The following is a 13,065-nucleotide window of genomic DNA, read 5'->3' on the forward strand; positions in this document are numbered from 1 at the left end:
GACTTGTGGCAAGACAAGTAAGCAGGAAGAGTGATGCTAACATATTACTCTAGCTGCAATATAGAGAGCTGATTACTGGGGAGAAAGAATGGATCAGAGGCCTGTTAAGAAGTTTTGCAAGAATATAAGTTGAGATATGATACTGACTTGTGGTAATAGTGATTACAGAGTTATTTAGGAGGTAAAATCCACAGAATTGGTGACTGCATGTAGAGCACAAATGAAAGGAAAGGATGTAATGATGATGGCCTAGGTTTCTGGGGTTTTTTTCCTTCCAGTTTTATTGACTTATATCACTATATAAGTTTAAGGTGTACAGTATAATGATTTGACTTACATACATCATGAAATGATTATCGCAGTAAGATTAGTGAACATCCATCATTTCATGTAGATAAAAAATAAAAGAAAAAGAGAAAAGTATTTTTTCTTTGACAAGAACTCAGGATTTACTCTCAACAACTTTCATATATACTAGGCAACAGTGTTAATTATATATAACATATAGCAGTGTTAATTATATTTATTATGTTGTGCATTATACCCCTAGTACTTGTATCTTTTGACTACCTTCATCTGCTTCTGAGTCCCCCCACCCTCTGCCTCTGGTAACCACAAATCTGATCTCTTTTTCTGTGAGTTTGTTTTTGAAGTATAATTGACCTACTGTGTTAATTCCTGTAGGAATTAATTATGCTAATCACACAACATAGTGATTTAATATTGCTATGCATTACAAATGATCACCCCAATAAATCTAATTACTATCTGTCACCATACAATGATATTACATTATTATTGACTATTTTTACCACACTGTACATTTTATCTCTGAGACCCATTTATTTTGTAACTGGAAGTTTTTACCTTTTAATCTCCCTCACCTACCTCACCCATCCCCCGCCCCCTCTCCCTTCTGGCAACCACCTGTTTGTTCTCTGTAACTATGACTCCTTCTGTTTTAATATGTTTGTTCATTTGTTTTGTGTTTTAGATTTCACGTATAAGGGAAGTTATATGGTATTTATCTTTTGCTGTCTGACATATTTCACTTAACATAATACCCTCTAGGTCTATCCATGTTGTTGCAAGTGGCAAGATTTCATTCTTTTTTATGGCTGAGTAATATTCCAGTGTATATAGCTCACATCTTCACTATCCATTCATCTATCAATGGGCACTTAGGTTGCTTTCTTGTTTTGGCTATTGTGAATAATGCTGCAGTGAACATAGGAGTGCATTTATCTTTTTGAATTAGTATTTTCAGGTTAGTATTTTTGTTTTCAGATAAATACCCAGAAATAGAATTGCTGGATGGTATGGTAGTTCTATTTTCATTTTTAAGGAAACTCCCTACTGTTTTCCGTAGTGGCTGCACCAATTTACCTTTCTACCAACAGTGTACAAGGGTTGCTTTTTCTCTGCATCCTCTCAAGAGCTTGTTATTTGTTGTCTTTTTGATAATAGCCATTCTGACAGGTGTGAGGTAATATTTCATTGTGGTTTTGATTTGCATTTCCCTGATGATTAGTGATGTTGAGCATTGTTTCATGTGCCTGTTGGCCATCTGTATGTCGTCTTTGGAAAAATGTCTGTTCAGGTCCTCTGCTGATTTTTTAATTGTTTTTTTGTTGTTGTTTTGTTTTTGATTTTGAGTTGCTAGGTTTCTGGTTTTACAGCTGGTAGTGCCATTGGCAGAGATAGAACACTAGAGGAGGGCTCAGGTTTAGTGGAGGACATTGTGACATGTTGAGTTTTGAAGTGCTTTTGAGACATCCGAGTGGAGATTTCAAGTAAGCAGTTGGATTAAAATGGTCTGGAGCTCAGAGAATAGGTGCTGTACACAGCTTACATCACTTTCATTGAGACTTCTGGCTTTGCACTTCCTCCTCAGCTTCTTTATCAATTACTTGTGTCTCCATTATAAAAGCTAGTGATTAAATTTGGAGGCCCTGGAGGGGTAAAGTAGGGTAGAAAACTCCGTGCATTATGGTATCTTTTAGTTCTTTTTTGCCTCTTTCTCAAAGTTTCTTATCCTGCCCTGGTATGTTGCTTGCCATATTTAGAAAATACTTTAAAAAAAGTTCTACCGGACTTGCCTCCCCTTGCACACCTCCTATATTAGGAACACATTATCCCTGTATAGATCTCTTCCCTGGGTCTTACCACCTAGAGAAAACTTTAACCTCATGTCACATACACAGGCTAGGGTAAAGTTTCAGAACTCAGCTTATGTAGTCCTGCTTTCAGAACTTTTTTCTTGGAATACCAGAATTTCTATATGTGTTTATATTATGTCAGATTCTTGAATTATTTTTTTAAAATGATACTCCTTTCTTTTTTTTAAACATTTATTTATTTATTTGGCTGCGCTGGGTCTTAGTTGTGGCACACAGGATCTTTTAGTTGTGGCATGTGGGATCTTTTAGTTGTGGCACATAGGATCTTTTAGTTGTGGCATGTGGGATCTTTTAGTTGTGGCATGTGGGATCTAGTTCCCTGACCAGGGATCGAATCCTGACCCCCTGCATTGGGAGTGCAGAGTCTTACTTAGGCACGGGACCACCAGGGAAGTCCCAGATTCTTGAATTATAATAGTTGTATGTGGATAGAAGTTAAAATGTTACAATCAAGTTCCTTTACCAGAATTTCACTAATTTCAGTGGACAAAGCTTAAGCTCAAGCTGTGATTCTCCAAGAAAATTCCAGTGATTTTATATGTCATTGAAGAGTCTTAGCAAACCAAAATATTAAAACAATATGTAATTTATTGTATGGGTGTTTCATATAACGGGCAAATTGGTTAGGTTTAGAGGCAGTATTCTAAAGTGGTAAAGAGCATGGGCTTTCGAGATAGACTGAGCATAATCATTCCTTTACAAGCAGTGTCACTTTGGGCAACTGATTGAATCTCTGTTTTCTCATCTATATAATATGGATGTAACCCTACCATTGGGAGGGTTAGAAGAGGATGCAGATAGTCAGTCTATTAACCTGAAAAGCCCAATCTTAATTGAAGCTTACTGTACACAGGCCGAGGACTGGCAGAACCATTTTTACTGTTCCATTGTGTTTTTTAAAGTATATAGAGAGTCTGTCTTGGATGAATACTCGAAAGACTCTTAAGTCTTCTACCCTCGTTTTCTACATCTCTGTACTACCACTCTCGTCCCTCCAGCTGTGCCCACCCCTCCCCCAGGTACTGGCTGCATTCTGCGTTGTCTTTGTACTCAAATCTCCATGTACCTGTTTCTGGAGGGAACACCGAGAGGATAAACAGCTAACTCTTTCATAGCATAACTTTGTTGTGTTATTATACTAAAAAAACAACAGTGGTGAGGATGGGAAGAAATAGTATTGGTAAGTGAAGCAGAGAGCCTTAGTCTGGCCCAGGGATGATAATACCTACTTATCTCCAGGGATTGTTGGGAGAATGAAATGAGAGCTGTAATTATTTTAATTTTTTTACTATAATGCTTTATGAGCATTTATATGAAATGTTATCCCTTTATCAGATTATTTCCTGAGCTCTTTATATTTAGCCTTTTTTTTTTTTTTTTTTTTGCGGTACGCGGGCCTCTCACTGTTGTGGCCTCTCCCATTGTGGAGCACAGGCTCCGGACGTGCAGGCTTAGTGGCCATAGCTCACGGGCCCAGCCGCTCCGCGGCATGTGGGATCTTCCCGGACTGGGGTGCAAACCCGTGACCCCTGCATTCGCAGGCAGACTCTCAACCACTACACCGCCAGGGAAGCCCTATATTTAGCCTTTTATCAGTTTTTGATAATATTTTGAGGAGAACCTTTATTACACAAAATCTTATAGGAAATTATTAAAATATTTATGTTTGTAGGTGCTTACGGAAATAAGGCTTGTACTTCTGGGAAAAATTATAAAGTGAAAGTACTTGCTTTTGATTTTTACTGAGAATACAAGTACCTTGTTTGGATTTTGCTTTTACTACCCATGAAGAGTTATTAAACAACTGGACCTGTGATGTACAATATGACAGCACTTGTCACATGTGTAATAAAAAGTGAAATTAATTCATGTTAAAATAAATTTAGTTCCTCAGTTGCTCTATCCACATTTCAAGAGCTCATTAGCTTCATGTGACTAGTTACTACCATATAGAACAGCACATATATAGGATATTTCCATTATAGCAGGAAATTTTATTGGACAACACTGAAGTAGAGAGTATGAGAAAGTTAAATAATCAAGTGTTTTATTTAAATAGGAAGCATTATCAAAAAGTCTGAGGTATTTGCTACTAAAATTACCTTATTTATTATGGTGCTATAGCATCTGTAAATATTGCAATGAATGTTGTAATTGTAACTGCAAATTTATTATCTACTTTCATATTTCTAAAATATGTTTTTAATTTTTATAAATAAATGTCAAATTTTATAAATAAATGTCAAATTTCAGTGTCTCTGCTTTTATTCCTCATTTCCTGATGTTGATTAGAAGTTTCCATTTATTTTTGCAACGTTTAAGGATTTGGTTCTGTTCGTTTGCCATGGCCTTATGACCTAAAGTAACAGTCTTTATGTTAAATAATATTGATCATCTTCAGTGTGAAAGATATGGTAGTAATTAAGTTGTACACTAGGAATAAGAGGTTGTAAAACAGTACCAATATATATCCCATCTTTTGTAATTATAGCGTTTGAACAATGAACAGTTTTACGTTGCTCCTGTTTATTATGTAATATACTCTTACAGAGTTTGTTTAGAGAGTTGTTGTTATAAAGTTTATAACTTTCTCTTTTAATAAAATATCATAGTGTTTAAAAAAACTTTTTTTTATCCTAGGAAGCTCTACAAAGGATCATTTCAACTCTGGCAAATAAAAATGATGAAATTCAGAACTTTATTGATACACTAAATCAAACACTAAAAGGAGTTCAGGTATGAATCTGTTTTAAAAAAAATTGTGTGAATATGTCACAATTAATGATTGTTGGGTCGAATCAGAAGTATAAATATACACTGTCAACTACAGATTATAAACTAATGGAGGTGAGAGCAGGGTTTTTAAATGGCAGATAAATAAAAATGCTTTATTTGCTATTCCCACGTTCTCCATGGAAAGATCAAATAGTAAGGGAAAAAGAAAACTCTGGAATATTGCTAGGAATATTATAATGTTCACTTTTCTTCCGTTCCGTTTCATGTTTGTCTTTTCTAATTCCAATTAAGAGCAAATTGTACCTTTCCAAAAGTACTGGGAAGCTAAACATTTCTTTTACTGTAAATAGTAGAAGGAAAATGTAGATGGTAAGAGGTCCACTTGCAGAACTAGATGAAAGTAAGATATAAAAGTGAAAGGTAAAGTGCCCATTGAGGAGAGAGGGGAATACTTAAGGAAATGGTCCCAGGTATAGGTGGATAATCCATACTGTAAATAATCAAATGTTGATTGTGGAAGAGACCTTAAGATAAGCTGGTGATGCTTTCCCATGAATGTGCTTTAATTAATTTAAGGGTCATTTCTTTGTGAAATAAACATAGAAGATTTCCAGGATACTTGTAGACAGTGAATCCTTTCCTGTGGTTTTTGTTTGGTTCAGCCTAGGTAATTGCCTGGCCTGTTAAACCTTATGGTCTTGTATTTTCTTTACTTCTGAATTTGCTGTAATTGAAGTTAGTTAATTATAATCTTCACCAGTTTAACTGTCTTTCTCAAACTATTTTATTGGAAAATTTGGTGACTCCACTAATCCAGTTTCTTTAAATAAGCAAAGCTAGTGGTTCTAAAACTCGTGGTCTATGGACAAGAGAATCATCACATTTGAAATCTGTAAAAGGGTACCTTTAGATAGAGCTAGCTCACACTGTTTTTCTGATTGACAGATTATTAGGACTTTACCTTAGCATCCATAAAAAAAATAGAGGGGGAATTAAGCTACACCCTCGTCACTGAAGATGGGAGCATAAGCTGTAGTGGACGAGAGACCATAAGAATGTGCCAGTTGGTTATTGAGGGGAAAGAGCGGTCCAGTTCCTTTTTACAGATGAAAAAATTGAGGTCCAGGAATTTAAGTGGCTTGTCCAAGGTCACACTGTTACTGAGTTAATGTGGAATTAATTAATTCCACATTAATGTGGAATTTGACTTAGGTCTTCTGCCTTAGGACTTAGGACTTAGGACTTAGGTCTTCTGCCTTCCAGACTGCACATTTCTTCCTCCACGTCATGTTCTTACTACTGTAAAGAAACTAGTAAAATGATTAACACCGCTTTTGGCAAGACTCCAGTGAGATGATGTCTGGTTTTTATAAACATTTTAAGTAAAAGTTTGGATTGTAATATTACAGTAGATTTTGTGTATTAGTTTTGTAAACCAGTGCCAATTTCACTTCTCTTAGTTGAATGATTCATCTATGTTGAAAAATGCCTTAAGATGATTTCTTCTATCTCATAATTGTTGCAAGTGTGAATATCACTTATCAAGGGATTTCACAGATATTTTGTTATTTCTTGTTGAAATAGCGTCATCTTGCTTAATGAAGCAGTGAGGAACTCTTGGAGGTCAACAGACTTTATAAACAGATTTTAGTTTATAAAATTTAGAAGTTTGACTACAGATTCTAGTCAGTAGATGATTTCTGAGGTTCCTCCTAGCACCGAAATTCAGTGTTTGATAAATCTCTTGGGACCCAGTAAGGAATTGCTTAGTGTTTTAATTCTGCTTATCTTATGTAAATGCAGTGTTTTAGGCAACCTGAAAGATTTAAAAATTTGCACAAAATCAGCCCCATCCCTATAATGCCCAGACTATTTCTCAGAGTTACAGAATCAAACTCTCTGGAATATTTTATTAAAATCTGCTTCACTGATGATTCTGATACACACCAAAAGTTGAGAACCACTGGCTTAGGGTCTGCCTTAGAGCCTAAAGGTCTGGACAAAGTTGACAACCTTAAAACAAACTTGCACATTGTCCTGTGGAAACAGTCTTATAAAAGGTGAGGAGAGTATGGGCTAGTTCATAAAAGGCTACTTAACTCATAGCATTGCTGAAGTAGAGCTATCAGCATTAGCAGCCTGCTTCTTGGATTCATCTGTTTTTAAAGGTGTATGTCAAATATTAGAATTTTAATTATTTTATGATATGAGGCTGACATTAGATTCATAGTATGAATCTATTCTCTTCTTTGATAAGTACTATATCTTTTAGTTTTTTAATGTTTGACAGCTCTTAAGTAAAATCTTTGTTTATTAAACAGGAAAATTCTTCTAACATACTTTCAGAGTTAGATGAAGAATTTGATAGTTTATACTCCATATTGGATGAGGTAAAAGAAAGTATGATTAACAGTATCAAGCAGGAGCAAGCTCGTAAATCACAGGAGTTACAGGTGAGATTGTGCAACTATTTAAATATGAATTTTAGTCTGTATAATGCTTGATTTATTGAAAGCAAAAATTAGTGAATTTTTTATATAACTGTACTGATACCTTGTAGAAGAATGATTCTTTGTTTTGGTCATAGATATCGTTTTTTTAAAATTGTGATAAAAAACCTAAGATTTACCCTCTTAACCATTTTTAAATGTACAGTAGTATTAACTGTATTCACATTGTTGTGTAACAGATCTCTAGGACTTTTTCATCTTGCAGGACTGAAACTCTATACTCATTGAACAACGCCCCATTTGCCCTTTGCCCCCACTGCCTGGCAACCACCATTGTATTGTCTACTCTAGATATCTCATATGAGTGGAATCATACACTATTTGTCCCTTTGTGACTGGCTTATTTCACTCAGCATAATGTCTTCAAAGTTTATCCATCTTGTAGCATGTGTCAGGATTTCCGTCTTTTTTATGACTGAATAATATTCCGTTGCATGTATTTACCACATTTTCTTTATGTGGTATGTCCATTTATCTGTTTATGGACATTTGGGCTACTTCTGTCTCTTGGCTGTTGTGAGTAATGCTGCAGTATACGTGGGTGTATATTGAAATTTTGATAATGATTGCATTGAATTTGTAGATTGCTTTTGGTACTATGGTTGTTTTAACAATATTAAGTCTTCCAATCCATGACCATAGGATGTCTTTCCATTTATCTGTGTCTTTAATTTCTTTCAGCAGCGTTATGTAGTGTTCAGTGAATAGGTCTTTTGCCTCCTTGGTTAAATTTACTGCGAAGTATTTCATTCTTTTTGTTGTTGCTGTGGTGGTGGTACGCGGGCCTCTCACTGTTGTGGCCTCTCCCATTGCTCCGGACGTGCAGGCTCAGCGGCCACGGCTCACGGGCCCAGCCGCTCTGTGGCACGTGGGATCCTCCTGGACCGGGGCACGAACCCGCGTCCCCTGCATCGGCAGGCGGACTCTCAACCACTGCGCCACCAGGGAAGCCCTATTTCATTCTTTTTGATGCTATTGTAAATGGGATTTAAAAAAAATTGTTTTACAAAGGAATAATATTTATTGTTCATATAGAAAATTTAGAAAAATTATAAAATAGAAAATAAAGATATCCATAGTCCTGTCACTCAGAAATAGTCACTATTTTTTCTTTTTTGTAATATACATTTAAATATATATATATAAAATACACATATGTAGGGACATTTTTAATAGAATTAATATCTTATGTATAATTTTTAACCTGGCCTTTTAATCACTTATTATGCCAGATACATGCCATTGAAAAGTCTTGGAAAACATTCTTCTTAATATTACCTATCAAAATTTGTTTAACCAATTCCCTATAGTTAGGTATCTAGTTATTCTGTTCTTTTTTTTTTTTTTTTTTTTTTTTCTTTTCCTTTTGCGGTACGCGGGCGTATCACTGTTGTGGCCTATCCTGTTGTGGAGCACAGGACTTTTGCTCTCAACCACTGCGCCACCAGGGAAGCCCTCTTCTTGGTATTTTTTACTTTTATACTACATTGACTTACTCTGCCCTAGTGATCCTGTATGGACCATTTATACCTACCATCTTATTCTCAGTGATTTTGCTTTTATAAAGCTCTATTTCAACTGGTGGTTTGTTAATTCTTTGAAACTCATAAGACGCTTACTCATAGGAAGAGCAGTATTTTTATGAAATTGTAGTTAGGTTCTTAGAATGACACATGAAAACCTATTCTAATCCAAACTATGACTGAACTATTCTACTTTTCCAGAGTAAAACAGGGCACATCAGAAACCAATAAAACCAGATGTAGTTTATCTTTAGTTTGTATCGGAAGGGAAAATTAAGTAGATTTGAATACGGAATAGATATTAATAAATATTCTGAAGAAGAATCTTGGATACATTTAAAAGCTTAGAAATGGGTCCGTTTCTTTGTTTAAAGGTATCACTAACAGTATTTTCACATAACTGAGCTTAGTTTTAAATCTACAAATGATAATGTGAGAGAAGCGGGGAGGGGAGGGGAGAGAAAGAACTGAATAGGAAAGATTGTGTTAGGTGAAATTAACACATCAGTATAACAGAGCGTATCACTGTAACAGTTACCATTTTTTGTTCCTGTTTGATTTTTTTGAAATCTAGGTACTTCCTATGTTATCCAGTTTTGGAAACTGTAAATTAGCATTTATAGGAGTATGTATTACTTGAGTAATGTGATAAGTGGAGCACTAAGATTGTGCTCAACTGAATGTACCTGTAACTCGATTCATGAACTTTAGCTTAATTAAATATCTTCAAGAAATTTTGTCTTCATTATAGAGGATGTTGCCTGCAGATGGATTATTTTGATATTTTACTTTAAATTTTCTGACTACCTGATTGAGAAGAATCTTTAAATAAATTTGACCCCAACCATTTATAATTGCTTTGTTTTCTTTTTTGTTTTTAAATGATGAGTATATCTTTATCTGTATGCAATTAAGCTGTTCTGGACAAATTATGGACAGTTTAAGATAATTAAAATTTGTTATATATATGACTAGTGATTACCTTGCTTCAGTACCTCTCTAAAATGTTTGTTCAATTATTGCTATTAAGATTGTAACGTTCATTGTAACAGTATATATTTAAAATTCTGATGACAATAGGAAATTCTATTTTAATGATTTTTTGTTATTCTTATTTTTAGAGTCAGCTTAGTCAATGTAATAATGCCCTGGAGAACTCGGAAGAACTACTAGAATTTGCAACAAGGTCATTAGATATAAAGGAACCTGAAGAATTTTCAAAGGTACCAAAAAACCAACCAAAAAAATGAGACTAATCCACATAAAAAGGAAAGTTTTGTTTAAAAGAAAATGGTGTTTTCCCGTTTGATTTTGGATTCATTCAGTCATTTCTGATAGAAATTTTGGATTCATTCAGTCATTTCTGATAGAAAAGGCTTGGCAGTTCTTGTTAAGTAAAATGCTAGCTGTTCATTTATTCCAAAGCATGTACTTAGAAGTGTGTGTCATTGGGGTCACGAACAAATTAATTATTTGTTTAATGCTCAATTCAGATGAATGACGTTACTCTTTTTTTCAATTACTTCCCCCTTGGTCATTTATTTTAAAGGTACTTGTATACTTTAGCTGAGTCATACCTTTGTTATAAACATTTTATAACTAAGGAAAGAAGATTGATATTGCTATTAACATTCATAAAAATCTAAGTTGGTGTACCTTTCAATGAGCTGATTGGGAAAACATCATGACTTGATGCATATGAAAACATTGTGAAACTTACTAAATTTGTTATTAAATGTCCCAGTGTTCAGCTTAAGTAATTGTTTGAATGCTTTATTAAAATATGAAAATGTAGGTCCCTAAGGGGTATATTTGGTGTGAAGATACAAATAGTAGAGCAAGAAGACTGCTAATGTTTTAACCTAGATCCTGGTGTTTAAGAGATACTGAATTCTAGATTCTTATTCTTATTTTAAGTAGAGTCATTTTTAAATGATTACCAATTTATCAAATCATTTGATATTTGATATAGAATAAGTATGTAGACTATATAGAAAATGGCATGAAAGAGTGTGAAATAAAGCTATATAATTAGTAAAATATATACTGTGAAGTAGTCTTATCAAGATAAGGTATTTGAATTTGATATTTATTTTCTTGGTCTTTGTGGACTGTGTAGTGAGCTGCTTGAAAGGTAGCTTTATAATCCATGTGTGCCCACCAGTGATTTCATTTTATGATTTTTCTATGAACTTGAGGGTAGAAGAAACTTCCTTGAGAAGATAACATTTGCTGACTTAAATCCCTGCATCTTGAACATGAACTTTAAAAATTAATTCCTTTTGACTAAATGAATGGAAATTTCTTTTGCTGTAAATGAGTTAACCAATTAATTCTTGAATTTGGATGTCGGTTGTAAGAAAATTCATCTTTGCACTTTGTAAGACTTATTATATAAAGGAATTATGAGGGAATAGTATCATACTTTAAATTATTCTAAAAGTATAGATATGTCACCTATTCAGAGGGCATTTATGTGATAACCTCAAATATCTGGAACATAGCAAAAAAAAAACATGCAGAAAGCAAAATATGTCTGAGTCAGCAGAATCAGTGTCGCACAGTTCGTGAGTGGCAGTTAATATCTTCTGTTCATGATAGTGTCTCAGAATCTGTTGACTATTAATATGTACATGGTACTACTAAGTTTTTAGGTTTTTTTCCTTTTTGTTTCCTGGTTGTCAACAGATTCCCCTTCTAGTGGAGTAGGGCAGCTGTTAATGACAGGCATAATCATAGCAGCAAGAATTAACAGCTGAGCACCTGAGAGCGGAAGAAGACAGGAAAACTATAAAATGTGGACATAGTACTCAAAAATAGCTTGAATCCAGTTGAATTTAAATAGGACCTGATGCTTGGAAAAACTGATAAAAGTTTGTTTCTCCCAAGTTTCTCTTTCCATTGACATTTTCAGAGTCCTTTCTTCTTCCTCTCAAAAGATTCTGTTCTCTCTTTCTCTCTCCTTTGTTCTTTCCAGCTTTGTTAAAACATGTTTCCGGTATACTGTAAATTGGAAAGGTTCTGATAAAATAAATCACCTTGTGGTTTAAATATATTTTCTTCATGTGCCACTTTGCTTCTTATCTTACTATTTTGGTCTTGTCTTCCAGCATTTTGCAGTACTGCCTAGTAGCTTGATCCCTTTGGAGATGTGTTGAAATGAATTATTTGTCAGTGTTTCCTAGCCAGAAATCTGAGTTTATTGTTCAAGAAAAATGCTTAACTGAGAGTTACTTGCAATTGTTTTCTTAGTATATCCAAATAGTATCCAGATTATGGTTTGATTCCAAGTCAAAAACTAAATGTACTTTCCTAACCAGCTGCATGGACTCCGGGCTTGCCTCAGATACCTAACTGCTGACAGATTAGGGAAAGATGACTTGGAAGATTAATTATTGGACTAGGAGTATGTTGTTAGATATTTGGAAACAATTCTTTTAATGTATATTATTTGCAAATATCTCATTAAAGTGATTAAAGCAGATTAATATGAATAACTCATGGGGACAAAAAATATTGTAGGCTGAAATCTAGGCCATGAGTCCTTTTAGACTTCATTATCTTCAAAAAGAGTATTTTAAATACTAATATTTAAGTGATCATGTTGCAGTACATCAGCATGAGAATTGAACACAAAGCTATGTTAATTATTTACCAGCATTAGACAGTCTGAAAGTGAACAAGTAAAAATAGCACAAATGGAAAAGGATTTTAGAACAAATTTTCACTAATTTTTTTTAACTGTTAGAAGTTTGGTTGATAGTAAATATATGCAGAAAGATCACCAGCAAATGAGTTCTGGATCATTAGCTTTATTTCTGGTTGAACAAGTAGCCAAAGCCCCAGCAGACTTGGTTTTTCTGCTAATAACTGGCTTGCAGAACACTGCATGGATCCCTTAGCAAAATTAATATTCCTACCAACTCTCCCTCTCCTCCGAATTTAGAACTTGAATTTTACCTATGAAAAGAGCTGAATTTATGGGACATTTTCCAAGTCAATATAACTAACCAGCCACTTCATCCCAATCTTGCCACACATAACTCAGTTGTCAGACAAGGAGGGAGGGAATGGTTACCTGCCCACAGGTGCTTACACTGGAGAAAAAAGTACAGA

General features: G+C 34.5%; 1 protein-coding gene across 2 annotated transcripts in view; it reads left to right on the plus strand.

Annotated features, from left to right (window-relative positions):
• Positions 1-13,065, plus strand: part of FSD1L (fibronectin type III and SPRY domain containing 1 like) — a 65,280-nt gene that overhangs the window by 8,527 nt on the left and 43,688 nt on the right. For both annotated transcript variants that reach the window (XM_024753665.1, XM_024753666.1), the window contains exons 2-4: positions 4,821-4,916; positions 7,238-7,369; positions 10,071-10,172. In XM_024753665.1, the coding sequence (XP_024609433.1) occupies positions 4,821-4,916; positions 7,238-7,369; positions 10,071-10,172 (330 nt within the window). The remainder of the gene's footprint in view (positions 1-4,820; positions 4,917-7,237; positions 7,370-10,070; positions 10,173-13,065) is intronic.

This window comes from Neophocaena asiaeorientalis, unplaced genomic scaffold (genome assembly GCF_003031525.2).
Source record: "Neophocaena asiaeorientalis asiaeorientalis breed wild unplaced genomic scaffold, Neophocaena_asiaeorientalis_V1.1 scaffold342, whole genome shotgun sequence".
Classification (NCBI taxonomy): Eukaryota; Metazoa; Chordata; class Mammalia; order Artiodactyla; family Phocoenidae; genus Neophocaena; species Neophocaena asiaeorientalis.